The sequence below is a fragment of the Tiliqua scincoides genome, chromosome 1 (genome assembly GCF_035046505.1).
Source record: "Tiliqua scincoides isolate rTilSci1 chromosome 1, rTilSci1.hap2, whole genome shotgun sequence".
Lineage (NCBI taxonomy): Eukaryota > Metazoa > Chordata > Lepidosauria > Squamata > Scincidae > Tiliqua > Tiliqua scincoides.
Window position 1 is genome coordinate 282,925,704 of NC_089821.1, and position 21,039 is coordinate 282,946,742.

Sequence of the window (21,039 nt, forward strand, 5' to 3'; positions counted from 1 at the left end):
TTTGGGCCTCTTCAGCCTAGAAAAGAGACGCTTGAGGGGGGACATGATTGAGACATACAAAATTATGCAGGGGATGGACAGAGTGGATAGGGAGATGCTCTTTACACTCTCACATAATACCAGAACCAGGGGACATCCACTAAAATTGAGTGTTGGGCGGGTTAGGACAGACAAAAGAAAATATTTCTTTACTCAGCGCGTGGTCGGTCTGTGGAACTCCTTGCCACAGGATGTGGTGCTGGCGTCTAGCCTAGACGCCTTTAAAAGGGGATTGGACAAGTTTCTGGAGGAAAAATTCATTATGGGGTACAAGCCATGATGTGTATGCGCAACCTCCTGATTTTAGGAATGGGTTAAGTCAGAATGCCAGATGCAAGGGAGTGCACCAGGATGAGGTCTCTTGTTATCAGGTGTGCTCCCTGGGCATTTGGTGGGCCGCTGTGAGATACAGGAAGCTGGACTAGATGGGCCTATGGCCTGATCCAGTGGGGCTGTTCTTATGTTCTTATGTTCTTATGTTCTAAGCATGTAGGTCAGAAGTAAGTCCCAATGTGTTCCAAGGGGTTTACTCCCAGGAAACTATGCATAGGATTGCAGCCTTAGAGCCCAATCCTGAGCTTGGCATGCTGGCTCACTGCTGCAAATGTGCCATAAGGCATGTTTGTGGGCCCTAGTGCCAGTGGTCCACCAGTGCTAGCTCGGCTGGAGCAGTGGAGAGTTAGGTGGAAGCATGGGGGGAGGTGGGAAGGAGGAGTTCCAGGGAGGGAAGAAGCGGGGCAGGAAAGAGGCAGGACAAGTGGAGCTTTGCTTCACTGGATCCAAAGCATCTCTGTTGGGCTCACCACTTGACGTAGAGGCTTCTGATTCTACGGTGACCTTTGGGTCGCCATCAAAGTGAGTAGCCCCATTGCAGGGCTGCTCGCTTTACTTGGGGAAAGGGGATGAAAGTCCCCGTCTTCCGAGGAGCCACTGGCAGCTGCTTGGAGTGTACTGGATGTAGCGGCAGCCATTTTCGGCGCTGCTGCAACCCTGCACGCCAGGCAGCTCAGGATTGGCCTGTCAATCTCTGGTAAATGTGCTTCAGATTGCAGCTTGATCTTAATGTAAGATACATAACAGTGGTGGTTTTAAATTACAACTCAACTTAATGCATTTACTCAGAAGTAAATCCCACTGTAAGTCAGCAGACCTTACCTCCAGGTAAGTATGCAAAAGACCGAAGCCTCAGTATAGTAATCTGAGACAAGCGCAGTACAGTATTTTGCTCTATTGGGGTAACCTGGACTCCCAATAAATATTCCAGCTACCTCTGCCAAATCTTTATCTAATAGTAATAATAAGTAGTCAAATTGTGTTCATGTAAAATTATAATTTTCATACAATGCAGTCACAATTAGTACAGTTAATTTTGGAGAGTACCTGGTATGTGATTCTTTGACGGTCTGGTGAGTTCCACTGAGAGGAAGCAATTATTAACTATTTTGAAATGAGAAATGAATTAATGCCCCCTTCCTTTTTGCCCTTTTCAGATAGCACATTCTACTAAAACACAGCTAAAAATTGTTTACTTTTATCTCAAAACATATGTAATTCATTCTTTGGCCACCCGGTTCTCAGTTTCCAGCACTATAAAGACACAAGATGAAAAAGAAATCTTCTCATCTTCCTGACTCCCTCCCTTCTCTCCCTTTCACCTCTGCAGAAGCAATTGGAAAGCAGGTCAGAACTTCTGCTCCCAACTCATACCATACCAGAAGACAAAGCAGGATTCCCAATGTCTGGGCTGGAGCTTGAGTATCAATGCCTCACACAGCTTTTTGTCTGCTCTTTTGTTACTCCATCCATAAAATCAGTGCTGTATATATTGTATATAATCAGGAGAGCAATTCTGCAGAACTGCAGAAAAAGCAGGGAAATTGGCACAGGAGCAGAATTCAGAATTATGAAAACCTCAGTTTGCATTTTTTTTTAAAAAGCAAGCATCTAGCCCTTATGAATATGCAGGCTCTGTTTGAGGTATCCTCATACAAAAGGATTTCCAGTGCTCAGGAATTCTCACAGCAGTATTCTGGCAAAGCCTATTGCCGTTTCTAAACTCCAACAATCCAAAATAGAACAAATTAGACAAAATAAGCACGTATAGAGAAATATGGTCACCTGGGATATTTCATTCTTATCAAAAGACCAGATGTCAGAGTGTACCTGTAAGAAACCAGCATAGAAGATCAAACTCAGCTGAAGGATCATACTCCAAGCCTGGACAGTCCAAGCCAATCTGCTGTTTGGACTCACCCCCAAATTCCATTTCTCAGCCCTCCCCCCAAATTCTGCCATCCACCCCTATTCTCACTAGCATGTTCACTACCACTCCCTCCGCCATCAGCATGCACTTTGCCATCTTCATCTTCCTGTTCTAGCTTCATCTCCGCAGTTTGGACAGAGAATCCTGGGTGGGGAAAATCCTTGGAGTGGAACCTTCCTGCCCCCAGCATTATCTCCACTTTACATGAAGCTGGGGCAGAGATGAAGGAAGGAAGTCCTCCCTCTCCTCCTGTTTTGTGCTCTTGAAGGACATGAGAAGAGGATAGGGCAGCTGGAAGGAAGCAGGAGGCTGTAGCTTTACCTTCAAACAGAGCTTTGCAGTTGCTTCTGTTTGTGCCCTGCACTGCACTGGGGCTATTTACTGGCATTGCGACAATAAACTCTTATTAATAATAATGAAAATGATTTGCAGGCAAATCTCCTTTTCATCATTTGGTTGACCAATCTGCCCAGGCCTTTGGGACTTGACCCAGAAGGGCCTTTCTCCATGGTTTTTAAAATGCTGCATGTGTGATTTCAAAGGGCTTCCACTCCGATTCCATTTCAAAGTACTTTATAGTCAGACAACCCAGTTTTATGCCGGACTGAGCTGCTGCCTGCAGCACTTTGCAACACTTTGGAACAGAGTTTTGCTGTCACAAAATGGCTGCTGACAGAATACAGAGCAGTCCGTCGGCTGCCATTTTGGGAGTGCTGCCGCAAGAGGCCGCAGCATTGCCCAGATGTTGCTGGGCCTTGATGTGCCCACTGAAGTAGGTAAAGCAGTGGCAGGAGGATGAGGAGGGGCAGGGAAACTGAGCAGGGAAAAGGGAGGAATGGGGGCTGGGAGGGGTGGATCTGGTGGATCCTATCTTCTCATTTTGCAGCCTCTCACTCTCCTCGAACTTGCACCAACTGCAACCCTGGTGCAGGTCTGAGGAGACCATAGCTGAGCAGGAGACTTAAGAAAAGGTGAGGGGATTTAAATCTCCATTCCCCTCCAAAGCCTCCCAATTCCCCCCCCCCGCTCTGTATACAGCATGTTCCTTTTTGACGCAACTGTACCAGCGGGGGGGGGGAGAATAGGATAGGTCCCCAAATCTTGTCCATCCTCATAATGAATTTGATAATAAATATTTTACATAGCTAGTAGTTATACCGATATGGTTAAGGTCATCTTGTGAGACCATGGTGGAGCTAGGATTTGAACACAGGTCCAAGTCCACCATTATATTAACTGCACGACACTGGATCTCATTAATCAAGCATATAACACAATCCTATAGCTGGGAAATTTAACAGTCACAGCCCAATCCGATCCACACTTTCCTGGGAGTAAGTCCCACTGACTCTAAAGGAACTTACTTCTGAGTAGACATTGATAGGATTGGGCTCTCAATCTCTCTGGCAATTAACAACCCAATCCTATCCACACTTTCCTAGGAGTAAGCCCCATTGATACTACTGGGACTTACTTCTGAGTAGACATGCATAGGATTGGGCTGCCCGTCAACTTCTCCTCATATGCCCTTCCAGCACCCTTGTATTCTTACATATCATTGTCATTTTCAAGAGGAGCATGGGTAATGGCTATATGTAATAATTGGAAAGGTGAAGGGAACGGCAGAAACAGTGGACCAACTTTAGAATTTGTCATAGGTTTAAAAATGTTTACAAGTGACTGCAGCAGGCAGTCCATTCTCCGCATAGATTCTGGAAACCAAGTCTCTAGAGCAGTGGTTCCCATGGATGATCAGAGAGAATGGAGAGTGGACCAGACACTTCAGTGGCTGTGGGCAGTCCATTCTCCTCCAACTTTGGTGATCTGTGGGAGATTGTTTGCTTGGTGAGACACTGGAAGTGATCACCTGGAAAGGTGATTTTTTTTCCCCTGAGACCTCGTGGACCACTTCTCAGGGTCTTGTAGACCACCTGCGGTTCACAGACCACAGGTTGGGAACCAGTGCTCTAGAGACCTACTAGAAAAATAGAGAAATTGTCTAGAATATAGCTATGCAGTACCAATATCCAAATAAGAAGGCCTTTATTTACCCACGGGAGAGACTGCATTCAGATTCTTACACAGTTGTGAACTGACTGCATGAACTTGAGCTGTTGGATTATGAGATGATGCAGCATCATACTTTGGGCCAGGGACTCAGCAAAAGAAAAAGGAGAAATCTGAAAAGGTTAAAAAGCCTGCTTCTAACCTCTTGCACTGTGATGCTTCCACTAATTGAAGCTAGTAGAACTAGGGCTATATTGTCATTTGTTGGGTTTGTATTTGAAATGAGATTTTGTGCATTGGCTAAAAAGGTAGTTTTTATCCTTATACAATTTTCCAAAATTGCAGGGCTTTCATCAAAACTGCCTTGTTGACTTTTCCCCCCACTTCAGGTTTGACCCTTCCATTCATTTCTCAGTCTCAATGTCTGTTTTAATGGTTTTAATAAAATGCTGTATTTTATCTTGTATTTATTCTTCTTGTACACCACTTTGAGCATAGGAAAAGTGGTATTGAAATAAACACATTCCACATGAAGAATTTCAACATACCAGTTTTCTCCCTCTTCTAACAACCATTTTCTTTCTAGAACTAATGGAGCAGTATGGAGAGACAGACAAGAAACCCATGCTTATATGCCTGTTTGGCAAGACACATATGAAGGTTCTGGTCATTTCCTTCTTGCCGACCCCTTTCCTAGGTAATTGTAGAAAAAAAAAACAACAGGAGTGGATGAGTCAGCTATCAACGTGGTTCATCCAAACTAATTTCCTCCTACAGGTAAACATATACCAAAGGCTTTTTCTACCTTTGTATTTTGGTTTTCTTCCCCAATTTTCTCCTTAATGAATTGGGTGTATGTTTTGTCCCCCTTTTGTTGATGTTGGTAATTAGCAGAGAAGGTGCTTGTCTCTTTAAGAAGTCCTGCTGAACTTAGTGTCTTAGACAATAGCCCATGATCACTCTAGCTTTGGAAGTGACCCCAGAATCTGCACTCCTTTCATCTCGGATACAAGAGCACTTGGGGATGGACTGTTTCCTGGTTGGGGGAGGGGAGGAGCCAGGCCTTTTCACACTCCACTCAGTCACTCCAGATCTGAAACCAGTTCCAGTCTGAATGTGGCACACAGCTGAGCAAGGGGCAGTTCTCTGTGCTTCCTGCCCCAGGATTTAAATGTCCAGGAAACTGCTTTGCAGGGAGACCAAGGCAAGGAAGAGCAGCTTAAAGCTGGTTGGGGTTTGCACCAGGGCTTTGCCCAGCACTAAGGTGAGTTTGAGAGCACTTCCGATGTCTACAATTCGGTGTCTGGAGGGAATGTTGATTGCTAAATCTTAAATCTCCAGCAAAACCGAGGTGAATGGCAGAAAAGGGACATGTAGGCCAGGGAAACTTAGACTCAAGGCAGAGCTGAGCAGAGGAGCCAAGTCGTTAGGGCAGCCACTGATCTGGGAGTAAGCCCCATTGAACTCAGTAGGGTTTCCTACGCAGCAAACATGCAGAGGACTGTATTGCACGTTACCTTTGAACAAGCAGGGGCTGCAGGGAAGCCCCCTGCGTGCAGTTGGGAGGCAACTCCCTACTCCAGACCCCTTTCGCTCCATGCATTTGGCTCCCTGGTGCAAGTGTGTGTGTTTTTCCTTCTCTTTCAAGGGTCTTCCTCCATGTGCAGTCTTTTGTCTCAAGAGGATCCCCTGGAGAAGAGGAGCCTCTGGCTGCCCTCTTGTGGGATCGAAACTTCTACCCTGTCTCTGGATCTCTCTGTGTGTTGTCTTCTCCTGTGCAAATGGTTCAAATCTAGAAAAGACGCTTCTTTTATGTACAGGGAAATCAACCTGTTCAGTTCCCACTTTCTGCTGCCTTCAGCCTAAACACCTGGCCAATTCAAGGCTTAAAACCGAATTGGATACCACCGTTGATCAACCTCATTTCCAAGTTTATTTCCAGCCTGCCCACTCCATCTTTGCAAATCTTACCCTTTTGGCTTCTCCGTGTTACTTGTAGGGCGAAAGTGACCAGTAGAGGGCGCACTACTTGAAGTTCTAGAGTTGTGCCCCTGGACTGAAAAGGGACATGGAGCAGTCTCTTTTTAAGGTTCTGTCTGCAGACCAGCTTTTGTTGGCCCAAAAGTGCTTGAGGCCAGGCAGAATTCTTGACTCTGCTTGAGGCTCTAGTTCCAACCCAGGCTGCCTGAGACTCAGAGAGTGGGGACCTTGCAGGAGAGTGGGGATCAGGACTTTTGCAGTCCTGGTCATAGGAGAAGTGTGTATCAATTTGGCTTTAATGTCTAGTTAATACATGAAATTTCATATATGATAAAATGTTAAGGCCCTTCTCAAATCTTCTGATGTCTGGGCATGAGTTACTAAAGCTTCAAAGTTGCTGCTGCTTCTGCAGCAAGGGACTTGGCATTTATGCCAAGTAAGGGCCCAATCCTATCCAATTCTCCAGCACTCATGCAGCCACACTGCCATCCCAAGGTAAGAAATCCAATGTTCCCTTACCTTGAGGAGGTCTCCATGATGCTCCCCTCCCCCAGGATGCAGTGCATGCCCTATTGGCATAGCTGCATCAGTGCTGGAAAGTTGGATAGGATTGGGCCCTAAGTCTTGCTGAAATGAATGGACCTAATAAGCTGAACTGCTATTTTTTGGAAAAAAATTCTGAAAGAAACTCCACACTTATTGTGTCATTAGCTTTCATAGCACAAGTCTGCTTTGTCAGATGTGTGCAGTGAACTGAAAAGGGGAAATTGTGGGGAGGGATGGAAATAAAATCAGCTTACTATATCCATGTAGCACTTTCTCGGTTTATTTCATGCATTTGATGATAGCCTTTCAAGATGTTGCAGGTCTCTTGTGCAGTTTCAACACAGCTATTCTTTCAGAATATACTGTGACCAGATCACAGAACCAGCAATACTGTTCATTGGGAAGGCACTGGGACTTCGGAAGATCTTAGAATAAAAGTAGGAAGAGGCCTACCTTGTTCTCCTGTATTGGCTGGATATAATTTCTTCAATATTGGTTGATAATCATTCCAGATTTGAGAAAGGGATCAAAAAGACTTCTCTGGTGCTGGGTAGTGAGAGCCACAGCTGAAGTTTAAAGGCCCACTCTTGGTATATTCAATTGCAGAACAGCAGTGTATTTAGCAGCATTTTTGTTTGTATGTTCTTTTTAATACTTCCTAATAACTGCAGCAGTATTATTAACATAACATCAACTTTCTTTCTAATGACATCCACTATATAATGGGTTCTTCTACTTGGTAATGGTAGTAATTTGGTGTCTAGAAGTATTGAGTTGGTCTGAGAGATCCCTGCTTTTGATGAGTAATCACAGGTGTGTGTAAGATAATGTATCCCACCCTAAATAATTCTCCTGGCTGGGTTTCCAGAGCTAACCCATGCACAATATACTCTATTCCCCCCTTTTTCTGAAAAAGAGGTTTTTAGTTCACTGCCATTGGGACTGGAGGTGTCATTTATGAGGAAGGAAGTCACATAAACAAAGTGCTCCATTCTTAAGTCCTTCATTGAGAACAGTGTTGGATGTTACAGTAGCCACAGCCTACTGCATTATTCTAATGCAGTGTTTCTCAAACTGTGGGTTGGGACCCACTAGGTGGGTTGTGAGTCCATTTCAGGTGGGTCTCCATTCATTTCAATATTTTATTTTTAATATGTTAGACTTGATGCTACCATGGCATGTGACTGCATTTGGGGAAATGTTACAGTATACTTTTAACAAGCTATTATGTATATTCTTTGAACAATGGTAGTAAATGGGGCTTACTCCTAGGTAAGTGTGGGTAGAGTTGCAGTCTAGAGTTGTTAACAATTTTCCTGCTTGATGATATGATATTTCCAGTCATGACATCACTTCCAGTGGGTCCAAACAGATTCTCATTCTAAAAAGTGGGTCCTGGTGCTAAATGTGTGAGAACCACTATTCTAATGAATATCCTGGTGAAGGGTAAGCTGACCCCTCAGTTGTGTTTATGAGGGAAACATAGCTGCCTATTCTTGGTGGAATTAGAAATTAAGACTTGTAAAGATTCAGGGCTGAACTGGACAACTAGAGGAATTAATGTTCTTATTTAGTGTCTAGGACAAATGGGACCTTGAGCAGATATCCTGAAAACAGTATATTATTCAGTATTGTGGCAATGAATTATGGGCTTCATGAGTGTGTGTGTGTGTGTGTGTGTGTGTGTGTGTGTGTGTTGTCTTGCATCCCAGAGTTTGTCCCTGCTTGACAAGACTCTTGCCCTAGAACCAAACTCTGCTGAAATATTTCTTCCAGCAGACTCTTGAAAACCTGTTCTGGCACTGTCTGGGCAGGCATTAGTTTCCCCAAGCTTTTCTCCTGATCAACATATAGATGTTTATGCATTACACTTGTCCCTTTCTGTTATCTTCAACCAAAGGAAATAGGAGCTGTTACAAAATTCAGAAGAATTTAGCTATTCTGGTGGCAGGGCTTAAGGATAGGAGGGATGAAATAGCAGAATATGAAAAAAGGATTTCAAACTTTGTAAAGTGTGGGATCCTGAAGGTGGGAGAAACAGAAATGTGAGTAAAAGTGTATTGGCATGAACTGACTTAATAGAAAGGCACAGCCTTCTATGGGGGTTGAACAAGGAACTACAAGCTCTCTCATAATCAACCATTGCTTAAAAAAAAAGGTTGTTTGGTTGTAGATCTAGCTAGAATTGAGTATGCGTGAGACACAGCCCATAGAAGGCCTCCAGCGAACCACATGTATATGCCATGTTTAGGTTCTACACATCATATATGTGATCCAGCTTTTCACTTCTAGCTTCTATTACATCTGCATGATTTCTCATCCTATTACATTTATTCAGAAGTGTTTTTCTGTTAGTCACCTATCTTTAACACAAATGATCCTGCCACTCCATCATCTGATTCTTTCCCTGGCTTTCCCCACACACTTACCAATACATGTGTTTTAGAGCAGCACAATGTATACAGGTCTTTTGTGCAGCTGCATTTATCTGGACTTCAAATCTCAGTTCATTTTCTAATAACGTAATGCCAAACTACTCCTAAAAACAATTGCTGCTATATTTAGGGAATAGAACTTACACCTTTTCATGAAACAACTTCAGTCTATCATTAATAAAACCACCCCCCCCCCACTTAAGAACAGATCCCAAGTGACAGGTTTTCACCCTCCTTCATGGGAACAGGTGTCTCCAGTTCTTCCTTGGCTTTTGCAGGTGCACCTACATCTGTCCTGTGATGCTGAATTTTGTTGTATTTCTCTGCAGTTTGCTCAAATTATTTTATTAGACATCCCTGTGGGTTGTTTACATGTTGGCAGTTCATGATTGGAGCCAGGGCAACCACAGGGGAATCTGATTCAAATTGGGGCTGTGGCCTGAGGGTTGGACCTCTTCTCTGCACACCAGTCCTCCAACTTGCATTGCCCCCACAATTTGTGATGGTAAATCTTCCCCTTTGTGGCTGATAAGCAGGTTTGGGGTGAGCAGTTGGATTAGGGCCCCTCACAGCATAGGAAAAGAGTTAGGCTCTTCTTACACTATGTTGGGACCCTGATCCCAATTGGAGGCCCCTTGCAGCTACTTCTACAAATGGAAAATTGGACTGGGATTTCAAGTGCAGAACTCCAAGGCAACATTTGGTTTGGCCCTGAAGGGCAATAAAACCACAAGAGTTCTTGTAAAAACACTGTATCCCATTTCAGGGGGGATTTCTTCTATAAGTACCTCTACTGTCAGACAAATGCAAACAATATATTTGAAGAAAGAGACTAGGCTTGAGACCAGGGTTTTTTCCAGCATGCTGCTGTGAACACTGTCCCTGGATACAGTGTCCACACTGGCAATGTCTGAAAAGGGCTTCAGTACAACAGGCCTAGTTGCAATCAGTGTGTCAGGTCTAGTTTGGGCCTCATAAACAAGATAGTCTTGTGAAGAGTCTAGTGTCTATCAGTATAATATTGGATATCCCTCTACTAAATAAAGTTTATTTAGGATTTGGAGGATTTATATGTCTTTGAAATCAACACAGCAAGAACTTAAGGAAAGGGTTAGGATCTACAGTAAATACTCCATAGGCTGGTTCAGATGGTATGTCCATCAGCTAGCTAGCCCCATGTGTTTAAGGTGTGCTGCATGCTCATGGAACCTGTGCATCCTGCCCCCCCTTGCTCCCAGGCCAGTCTCTTTAATTGTGTGGGCCGTGGTTCATTCAAACCATCTCTCTACTTTTATTTTAAAAGTAGGGTTAGAGGAGCATATAGAGAAGTGGTTTGAACATTCCCCCACCCAAGTGAACACACTCCATGATTAAGGAAAGTAGCTTGGGCGCAAGGGGAGTTTCCAGGACATGCATGTGCCATGAGCATGCACATTTTATTCATTCATTCTTCCTTGCCTGGCTAATGTGTGAGACAGTTACAAGAAGAGTTGGAAGTTGACCAAGTAGCAAAAAGTCTGTACCCAGAAAATGTTCCCAGCAATATGCTGCTTTTGGCAACCACCTGTGTGAGGCTGCCAATGTGTTATTATGGGAACTTGTCCAAAGTCCCAAGCTGCAACATGTCCTGTGATCTTACAAGTTTCTTGGATTGAGCTCCCTTCTTGATGTGTATCTCTGAATTAGACTTCCATCTGGCATCTGTATTGTTGTGGAACTCCTTGCCACAGGAAGTAGTGATGGCATCTTGCCTAGATGTCTTAAAGAGGGGATTGGACATATTTCTGGCGGGTTGTAAGCCATGGTAGGTATGCACAAGTTCCTGGTTTTAGAGGTAGGGTGCCTCTGATTGCCAGATGCAGGGGAGGGCAATAGGATGCAGGTTGTCTTGTTGTCTTGTGCACTCCCTGAAGCATTTGGTGGCCACTGTGAGATACAGGAAGCTGGACTAGATGGGTCTTTGGCCTGATCCAGCGGGGCTTTTCTTATGTTGCTGTTTGTTCTGGAGGTTGTTATGATGGGCTGTTTTAAATTTTTTTTAATTGTTTTTCTGATGAGATTATATATTTGTTAGCTGCTGTGAGTGCTGACAGTGGGAAGAGGGAGGAAGCAGGGTATAATGTATTAAGTAGGTCTCTTGATCCAGTTGAAAGCCAGTTAGGTGACAGAGAGCTGAAGCCTCACAGCAGCCATATGTGACTTATTGCATGAATGAGCCAGTCAATATCTTTTGGTTCAGTACCTGTTATATAAAATAGGAGTACTAATGACTGACTAATACTAATGACCAACTTTACAGGATTGTTGTGAGGACAAAGTAAAGCATTCAGCAAGTTTAAAGGGTTTTATAAAACAACTCTGAAAGTCATAGCAGCATCAGTAGTTTGCTTTAGAGAGGATGGGTGGGTAGGGGGAAGGATGGAGATAACCAATATATACCATGAAACCTGTTAGAGTATAGCCCTCTATAAGAAACTTGAAAGATTTTTCTTTTTATGATAAAGGAGGTATAGGTATAATAGTTTCAGCTGGGTGTAAAATAGCATCTTCCGGGGGGGGGGGGGGTGTAATAGGGTAGTGTAAGCAAGTGATCCCTAAATCTAATGCTTGCCCTTTTATAAGGCAGTTAACTTTAAAAGACATTTTCTTATTCAGTAACCTCACTCTTGTATTTACCCACAAGACATCTTGGTATATTTCAGCACATCTCACAAATCTATTTCCCAATTACTATACCTGTGAGAATTTCAAAGCATAATTGTTAGATCTGCTGTTTTTAATCAAACAGTTGCAATTGTTCGGTATGATTCGGTATTAAATGTCAACTCGGTATAAACTGGCAACAAAGAGATGGGTAATATAATCATGTGATACCTGCAATTAGATTTTTATGTGATAATATTTGACATGGTTTACAGCTGTTCCTTGTACCCAATGAAATGTACTGAAATCTGTTGGTGGTTAATGAGAAGCTGCAGTCCTTTGCATGGTTATTGGGGAGGAAGTTCAAATCAGTTCAGAAGTTTAGTCAGAATTTGCTTTTGACTAAACAACTCATAAGTTTGGGTTGTTGGGCAGACAACGTGAAGTGGTAGTTTCATGAAATCCTCCCCTCAACTAGGTTTCCTTGAAACATTTCAGCTCATGAATGATCCATGGAAGATGATTATGAGAATTGCTTTTTGAATGCAGGCAGTGAGAGAAAGTGGCCTTTCCTGTGCTGATCGTTGGGCTGGGCAGCTGTGTTTTGTCTGTGCCAAATTTATGAAATGCCATTGTTGGAACTCTTCTGTGTTTCAGGATGATCCAGCGACACCAGTTGGTGCAGTCGGTGCTTCAGGAGCTCCAAGAGGCCACTGAATGTTTTGGACTGGAGGGACTGACCAGTGCAGCCCTGGAGGCTGAAAAGACTTTAGCTTCTTTCTCATTGCCTGGCTACTGTGGGAGACAGTTCCAAGAAGAGCTGGAAGTTGACCAGGTAGCAAAGAGTCTATACCCAGAAGATGCTCCCCGCAATATGCTGCCTTTGGCTTGCAAAGGTGAAGGTAACCACCTGTTTGAGGCCGCCAGTGTGTTGCTGTGGGGAAATACTGGCCTAAGTCTTGAGCTGCAAGTACGCACAGCTGTGGAGATGTTGGTTCACAAGCAGTACTATTTGCACGGCATGATTGACTCCAAAGTGATGCTGCAGGCTGCTCGCTATGCACTTTGCACTGAGGAATCCCCCGAGATGACTAACCTACCCCTCGCCATTCTCGAGGCCATTTTTGATGCCGACATCAAAGCCACTTGCTTCCCTGGTACCTATGCCAACATGTGGCATCTGTATGCCTTGGCATCAGTATTGGAGTGCAACATCTATTCCATCTACCCAATGAGCAACCTCAAGATCAGGCCATACTTCAACCGCTTGATTCGACCCAGAAAGTGTGGCTTGCAAGTTTCCACGCTCCACATCATGTGGTCGGGGCAGCAACTCTCTTCCCAGGTTTTCAAAGCTCAGTCCTTTGTGGCTGTTGTAGGCTTGGAAGAGCTGGAGCCTGCAAACCCTTCCCCAGAGCCTTCTCCAGAGCCTCAGGTGTTGCCAGTGAAGACCCTGGAGCTGCTGAACAAGGATCCCCAGGTGACTTACTCTAACCTCCGTGAGAAATTCAGCATTACCAAAAGCACCTTCTATCGCTGGAAGCGCCAGTCCCGGGAACACAGGCAGAAAGCAGCAACCAGGTTTGCGGCCAAACACTTCATGCAGTCCTGCTTCCAAGAGGGCAAGATTGTCCCTCTTCAGCACTTCCGGCAAATGTTCCCAGAAATCTCTCGCTCCACTTACTATGCCTGGAAGCACGAGATGCAAAGCATGTTGAATGGTGAGGCTTCTTCCCTTGCTGGAGTTGTGTTGTCAAAGGAGCCCCATGCGTACAACTCAGAAAAACTTTATGCTGGTCCAGATGGTGCAGCCAAGGCCGAGGGAGGCCTGGAGTCCAAAAGTCCTCTCTTGAATTCCAACCAGAATGGAATCTCCCTGCAAGGTGCCAAGTCTTACCTAGAGAAATGCATTTCCATGAATACTCTGGTGCCCTACAGAAGCTTCAAGCGTAGCTTTCCTGGCATCTCCAGGTCCACCTATTACAACTGGCGGAGAAAGGCCATCAAGGGGAACCCCCATTTCAAACCTGCCCAGCCTCTTTCTGTCAGTCAGAAGCCTCTTGTGGATAAGAAGTCATATCCGCCATTCAAACCAGGAAGCCTGCCAAGCAGGAAGATGCTCAATGGGCACCGACCAGGAAGCCGCTTTCTCTTGCGTATCAAGCCATCCCTGTACAACTGGCGAAAGCAACTTCGTCACTTAGCCAAGAAGCGGGTCTGTCAGTGGCGAATGCCATTCTGCAAGTTCCGCCTGCGCTATCCAGGCGTCTCTTCGACAGCCTATTGGTTTTGGAGTAGAAGCAGCTGCCACCAGGCCAAAAAGCGCCGCCTTTCCTCCAAAAGGATTTCCAAAAAGTTGCAACAAGCTACCTCTGAGACTAGTGAGAAAGCAGAGCTTGGAGTCCATTCACTGCAGCCAAGGGAGATTGTGCCCGTGTCTTTGGGCAAGCAAATGCCGAAGCCCTACAACGCTGTGATATCTGGTTACCAAATGTCAGAAAAAGTTGACAACAGCATGTTTGTGATGGATGTGATTGCTACTGCCCAGTTCAAAGCCCAGGCCAAGCTGTTTCTCCAGCAACGCTTTGAATCGAAAACCTTCCCAACATACAAGGAGTTCAGAGCCCGCTTTCCCCTCACGGCACGCTCCACCTACTACATGTGGAAACGTGCCCTGCATGATGGCCTGACCCTGGTGGATGCCTGAGGTTATTCGAAAGCCCGGATCAAGCTGCTATTGTCACCCCCTTGGCAGAACATAGATCTCTCCAAGAAGTTATTTTCATCTTTTGTTTGGTTGGATTTGTTTCCTTGGTTTCCAGACTTGGACACAACTCTGCAAAGTCACATTTGCTGGAGGTGTGAATAAAAGTGAGAAGGATACTGGAGATGAGGTGGGACTTTTTGTGTGGAGTTTGTGCTGGGCTGCCAAGATGCCCATACCAAAACAGAAGTTTCCCATTTTCTTAGTGATAGGTCAGAAGGTTATCAGTGGTGGCAGGGAAAGGGGTCTTGAGGGTTTTAAGTTTCTAAAGGGCTTGTGTACTTTTTCCCCCCCCTCCTTTTTCAAAACTTGATTTTATCCCTCAGTCTTTAAGGCTGTGACTGGAATTTAGGTGCCAGTTGTTCACAAACTAGACTGTTGGTTTCACTTCAGGTCAGCATCATGCATGTTATGTTTTCCCTATGTACAGCTACAGAATCTCTTCTGTATGATGCAAGTAAGAGAACTTCATTAAAACCTCAATAATGGAAATCAAAACTCCCCCGGTGTATTATAAAAGAGGATGTCTTAACCTTCCAAGGGTTTTGTCTTGGAGAGCGGGGCTCCTTTTTGGAGTCAATGTCTCTTTTTGGGGCTGTGTGTGGAAAACGATAAATCTTCTTTATTTTCCCCTTCAGAAAGCATGTGTGAAGGTTTTCTGGTGATTTGATATAAGGCAGTGCAGTTCACAGAGGAGCCAGACTTGGGTTGGGACATTTTTTCTCTTTGCTTGCTTTCTGAGCCAGGTTGAACCAGAAGGAGGCAGTGGCAGCCATGACCAGCTTGACTTTGGAGAAAAAGGTAGGTAGGTGTATGCAGCCTTGATAGGGTGGTGCAGTATAGAGAGGTAGGTGAGCCACACCTTCCCTGTGTCCCTGGGCTCCTTGACACTACTTCCTGGTCAGCAGATCCACAAGCCAAAGAGCTACTGTAGCAGACTAACTTCCTCCCAGATGTGACACTGTGTCCAAGAGGGTTATGGCTGCATTCCTGGGCCTAGCAGATATGACTTGCCAGGAGCTGCAGCCACATGCTTGTGGTTGTGTCTGCAGCATCCTGTGTGGGCAACAAGTCTGAGTAGATGGGAAAACCTCAGATTCCAGGACATTTCTGGTCCCTCCTTTGGCTCCTGGGCCCCCTTTTGGACCCTGGGCCCGAGTACAAATTACCCCCTTTACCCCCCTCTCCTAGGCCCTGGTTCCTATTTTAAGGCTGCAATCCTATACACACTTTTCTGGGAGTAAGCCCCATTGAAAATAATGGGACTTGCTTGTGAGTAGACACGCATAGGATTGCACTGTAAATTACTGCGTGTGTGCAAGCATACATGCATGTCCCTGTAAGCTGTGCTACGATCAGTGTTCTGCTGTGCTGAATGCCTGAGCAGGACAGGGAAAACTGATTGACAAGCCTAAAGAGTGCTCAGATAGTCATGAGACATATAAGGTACTCGTAATTAATAAGTGCTTATCTGCCAAGGAAGGGGGAGTTGGAAAGAGTTTTCATCACAGCCAGTCACAATGTTGTAAACCTGAGAGAATATATGTGATTCTTCATTGCAGATAGCAAAAAGGTATGGTTTCTACAAGTAGAACTGTTTGGACCCAGCAGGTGGTGCTATTGTGATGTGGGATTGAGAAATCCATGCAAATGACTCTTAAGTGCAGAATTCTCTTATCTCCAGCTGTTCCCTCCTGCCTGTCTCCTTTCTTAGATAATAGATTACTATAAAAAAGGGATGCTTTGCATCTCAGATGTCTCTAGGCACTTGCAGATGGCTACAGTTGTTGAAACTAGGTATGCTGTCTTTGCACTCCTACAATCCAGACCTACAGGATGCATCAGCCTTCCTGATCCCAACTACTTTCACATATGCAACAGGGGAGAGATAATACATGGGACCGGGACGGAGAATCCACTTCCGTTAGCTTTTCGCAGTAAACGGAGGCATTGCCCTTTATGAAAAAGAACCTCCTCTTCCCCTCCCCTGGCCCCAGTATATTCTCACAATTGTATGTTAATGTAATGTTAATGTGAGAACACAAGAAGCTACTGCCTGCATGCCCTTCCCCCCTCCCTGGGGGACTGCTTGGGACATGCTTTGCATGTCCCAGGTTCAATCCCTGGCACCTCCAGGTAGGAGTTGGAAAGCCCCATCTGAAACCTTGGAGAGCTACTACCAGTTGGGCCCAGATCAAATGTGCAGAAATCAACTTGGAAATCCGCATGTCCCATACATGTTCCAACTACATGTTTGGATGTAAGCCCCATGTGGGTTTCCTTATGCATGAGCCCCCCCCCCCCAATGGAATAAGTCAAGAACTTGTTTTTTCACTTTTTAATCCACGAGTTCCAAATCTTCCACATGAGTTTTGAACATATGGATGAGAAATTCATGTGGTTGTTGATATCTCTGAGTTTTGAGACTTTGGAGGAAGTGAGATAACATTCTACACTGGCTCCCAGTGGAACCCTCCTTGGCTTGAACTTGTCCTCTCCTTGTTCTTGGCTTTAAAGAGCAGCTGTCTCTGCCCCTTGCTTGTGGCAAATAGGAGATAAAGGAGTGAAAGTGAACCTAGCTTGAATTTTGGCTGATTTTCAAGATTTTTCTGTCCGCTAATGATGGAAAAAAACAGTATTTATACTGTTCCAGCTATTCTTGACCACAGCAAAGGGCTTCCTTGGTATCCAAGAAATCCTTTGTGGGGCAAGGAGGAGTTGAGAGCATCATACACCTTTGAAGAGGTGGCCCAAATGGCTCTCACCAGAATTACCAAAATCTAAGTAACTGTTGTGATGGCACTTGCCTTAGATGCCTTTCAAAGGAAATTGGACAGGTTTATGGAGGAAATGTTCATCACAGACTACAATCCATGATGACTATATGCAACATCCAGGTTTTAGAGGTAGCCTATCTCTGAATGCCAGATGCCAAGGGAGTAGCAACAGGTTACAGCAGGGCTTTTCAAACTGGGGCATCAATAAGCTCCAGCCAGATAGTGCTGGCCAGTTTCCCCTTAAGGGAAAAGGGCAGGGGGGAGGTAGCGATGCAATCCCTGCTAATTGGGTAAGAGGCACTTTTTCAAGTGGGTGCTCCTTTTTTTTAGCAAGGGGAGAGTAACTGGCCCTCCTCACCCCTGCAGTGTCTGTTCTAGTGGCTGTCTGCTGGTATTCATTTGCATTTTTTTTTTAGATTATGAGCCCTTTTGGGACAGGGAGCCATTTAGTTGTTTGATTTTTCTCTGTAAACTGCTTTGTGAACTTTTAGTTGAAAAGCGGTATATAAATACTGTTAATAATAATAATAATAATAATAAGGGGGCTACAGGGATTGGGATGCACTCCCCAGTCCCTGTAGGAGCAGAGAGAGCTAGAGGGGGTTGATGTCTTTCCTGCCTTTGGCAGTACCCACAGTAAGGATTGGACAAGTACTGTACTTTTTAAAAACTGAGATCTCCTTTGTAGAAGTTGATCAGTGGAGACCGAAGATGACTGGGGAGAGAGAATGCAACATCTGATGAGCAGGCAGAAACAGCAACATCACAGGTTTTCCAGGCAGCCATCAAGGGCAAACAGGAAAATTAGTAGCAAACTTGTCGACACCCTCAACTGCCCCCAGGACAAATACCTTGCAGTGTGGGCTGCGTGCATGGTGAGGGAAGTGGCCAGCAATGAGTAAGCATTGGACAATATGACCAGCAGCCTTGAGGCCTTGGTGGAGTGGAGGTTAAGATCATAAGAAGAGCCCTGCTGGATCAGGCCAAAGGCCCATCTAGTCCAACTTCCTGTATCTCACAGTGGCCCACCAAATGCCCCAGGGAGCACACAGAAAATAGACACAACCTGTGTCCCGGTGGCCTCCCCTGCATCTGGCAATCAGAGGCAGCCTGCCTCTAAAACCAAGAGCTTGCACATACCTACTATGACTTGTAACCCGTAATGAACTTTTCCTCCAGAAATTTGTCCAATCCCCTCTTAAAGGCATCAGGTTGCAGGACGTTGGGATGCTGGTTGGGGCTGTTGAGAGCACTCAGCACACGAGTGGCTTCATGGAGAGACAGGAAATGCAGATTTAATAGAGATGTACCTGTCCAGGCCTGAGCCTCCACAAGCTTGGGAGAGGGAAGAAGTACTAGGAGGTTACCTCATTGAGGGGTTGCATGACCCCCCCTGCACACCTTGCTAGATATCAACCAACATATTTGCTAGCGTTTGTTTTGTGTGCATTTATAATTGCCTGTTGTTGCACTGGAATGCAGTAACCACACCATTTAAGAATAATAATAATAATAATTAATAATAACAGGTATTTATATACCTCCTTTCTTGGTCTTTATTCAAGACTTTATTCAAGGCGGTTTACATAGGCAGGCTTTATTTAAATCCCATATTAAATAGGGATTTTTACAATTTTGAAAGAAGGTTCTTTCTTTCAAGAACCACTACATTCAGGTGTTTCATTCCGATCTGGCTTCACATTCTGTCCTCCATCCTCCCACGCTCAGAGCAGATGGAATAGCTCGGCTTCAGCTTGTCAGCTGCTTCAAGGTCGCACGGTGCCGGTGGCCTCGAACTGGCGACCTTGTGGATGTTATCTTCAGGCAGACGGAGGCTCTACCCTCTAGACCAGACCTCCTGCCCTCCTGTTCTTAATAATTAAGAACTTATTAATTATGCCTAACAGGTAACATGGCAGGTAAACTGTGACAGGTAAGCAGGTAAACTGTTTTGAAACAGATGAGGGTATGATTTTTAAAAATTAATCTCTTTATTTATGCTACTAACTAATCCAGCCCCTCACTGCTGAAGAAGCTGCAAAGAGTGTCTCTGATCTTTTCTGATGGCCTCATCATGTGCTCTGTCTCTAACAGGGACTCTGGGTGGGGAGCTGAATGTGCTGTCATTTCTGAATGGTGTTTCTGGATCAGAGTGTCCTCTCCAGTGCGCAAAGCCTGGGTAAAGTAGATATGGAGGACAGACTGTTTCCCATGCAGCAAATCCCCCCCTCTCCACGTCGCTGAAATGGTCCAATGGAAAGGCAGAAGCCAATACGGTTGGTTCCAGCGGCGTCGCAGGAGTTGCCAGAACGTGACTGTGTTTAGCCATGAACTGCCTCAGGGACTTCGGCTCCGGATTTTGCCTCGAGGTTGACTCCTGAAGCCTTTTCCATAACTGGATGTGGCCACAAGGCAGTGGAGATTTGAGGTCAGAGTTTCCTTCTCTCAGATGAGCTGCCTTCCCAGGCTAAGGAGTCCCATCTACCCGGTGTTTAGTTGCCTCTTAGGACAAGTACAGCCAAACTGAGGGCCTATTCTAATCCCCAGCCCCCAGGGGAGACCCTGTAAGTACACCCAGGAATATTGCCCTAGAGACCAGCACTGCCTGAAGCATGATTGAGTGATAGCTCTTGCTGTTCAGGTAACAATCAACCTCATCGCTTGGACACAGGCTGGAGATGTGGCTTCAGTCCAGAGCACTGACACAGTTTGTAATCTTCAAGCAAAACCCCTCAATGACTGAGCATCACAAACCCCAGTGCAGTCTCTGTGATCACCTTGTACATCTCTGCAAAGGCAGCAGCAGCTGCAGAAATGCCAACCATGTACCATGGTGACAGTTTCCTGTAATTAGCATCTTACGCTAGTCTAAAAATTGTCATGGTAATTCATTTCTCAGGGGTGATTGACTCATGCATCTGATGGACTCCCAGGTAAGTTGTGCCCTTACCTTGTTCAAAATTCCCATGAAGGTAGTTTGAGACATGGTGGTAGTAGTCTGTCCACTGATTGTTGTCCCAGCTGCCATTGTTGTTGTCCCAATGGCAATTGTTGCCATTGTCCCAGCCCTCAGGCAACTCGGTTTTGCACCAAACCGTTCTTAGGCAGGAGTTCATCAGCAATGAACAGCTTTCTGCCTCTGTGGCAATTGCCCTCATTACCCCTGTTACCTTCAGCTCATGAACACTGTAGGTGTCCATGAACTGTTGTGTGGCAAGGTTGTGTGAGTTGCGGTAGGATGGGGCAGATAATACTCTTCTAGCTGTTGCCCTCCATCACAGTGACTGCAGCAGCCAGAATTGATATGAACTGCTCCAAACAAGCACAAGCATTTTGTTATTAGACAGCATAATGCAGTGCAAAAAGTCTGCCAGCATTCCATCATTGATGTCCTTGCAAACTTTCCATCATGGGAAGGCTGAGTAGAAAGCATGCGGATTTATCAGCGCTGTGCAGCTTGCCAGGCTAGTCACTGGATCAGGAAATGTGCTGCCCTCAGTAGGACAATCTGCCATCCATGCTGGCACACAGACCCACGATGTGAACATGGAGACTGAATGTGCTGCGGGGAGCCCTGGATCTTGT

At 45.2% G+C, this 21,039-nt stretch overlaps 1 protein-coding gene across 1 annotated transcript; it reads left to right on the plus strand.

Annotated features, from left to right (window-relative positions):
* Positions 1 to 5,333: 5,333 nt before the first annotated feature.
* VRTN (vertebrae development associated) lies at positions 5,334 to 14,620 on the plus strand. The gene is made up of 2 exons (XM_066612046.1): positions 5,334 to 5,573; positions 12,571 to 14,620. Exon 2 carries the CDS (start codon positions 12,572 to 12,574, stop codon positions 14,618 to 14,620), a length of 2,049 nt encoding a protein of 682 aa, XP_066468143.1. The 5' UTR covers positions 5,334 to 5,573; position 12,571.
* The last annotated feature ends 6,419 nt before the right edge of the window (positions 14,621 to 21,039 follow it).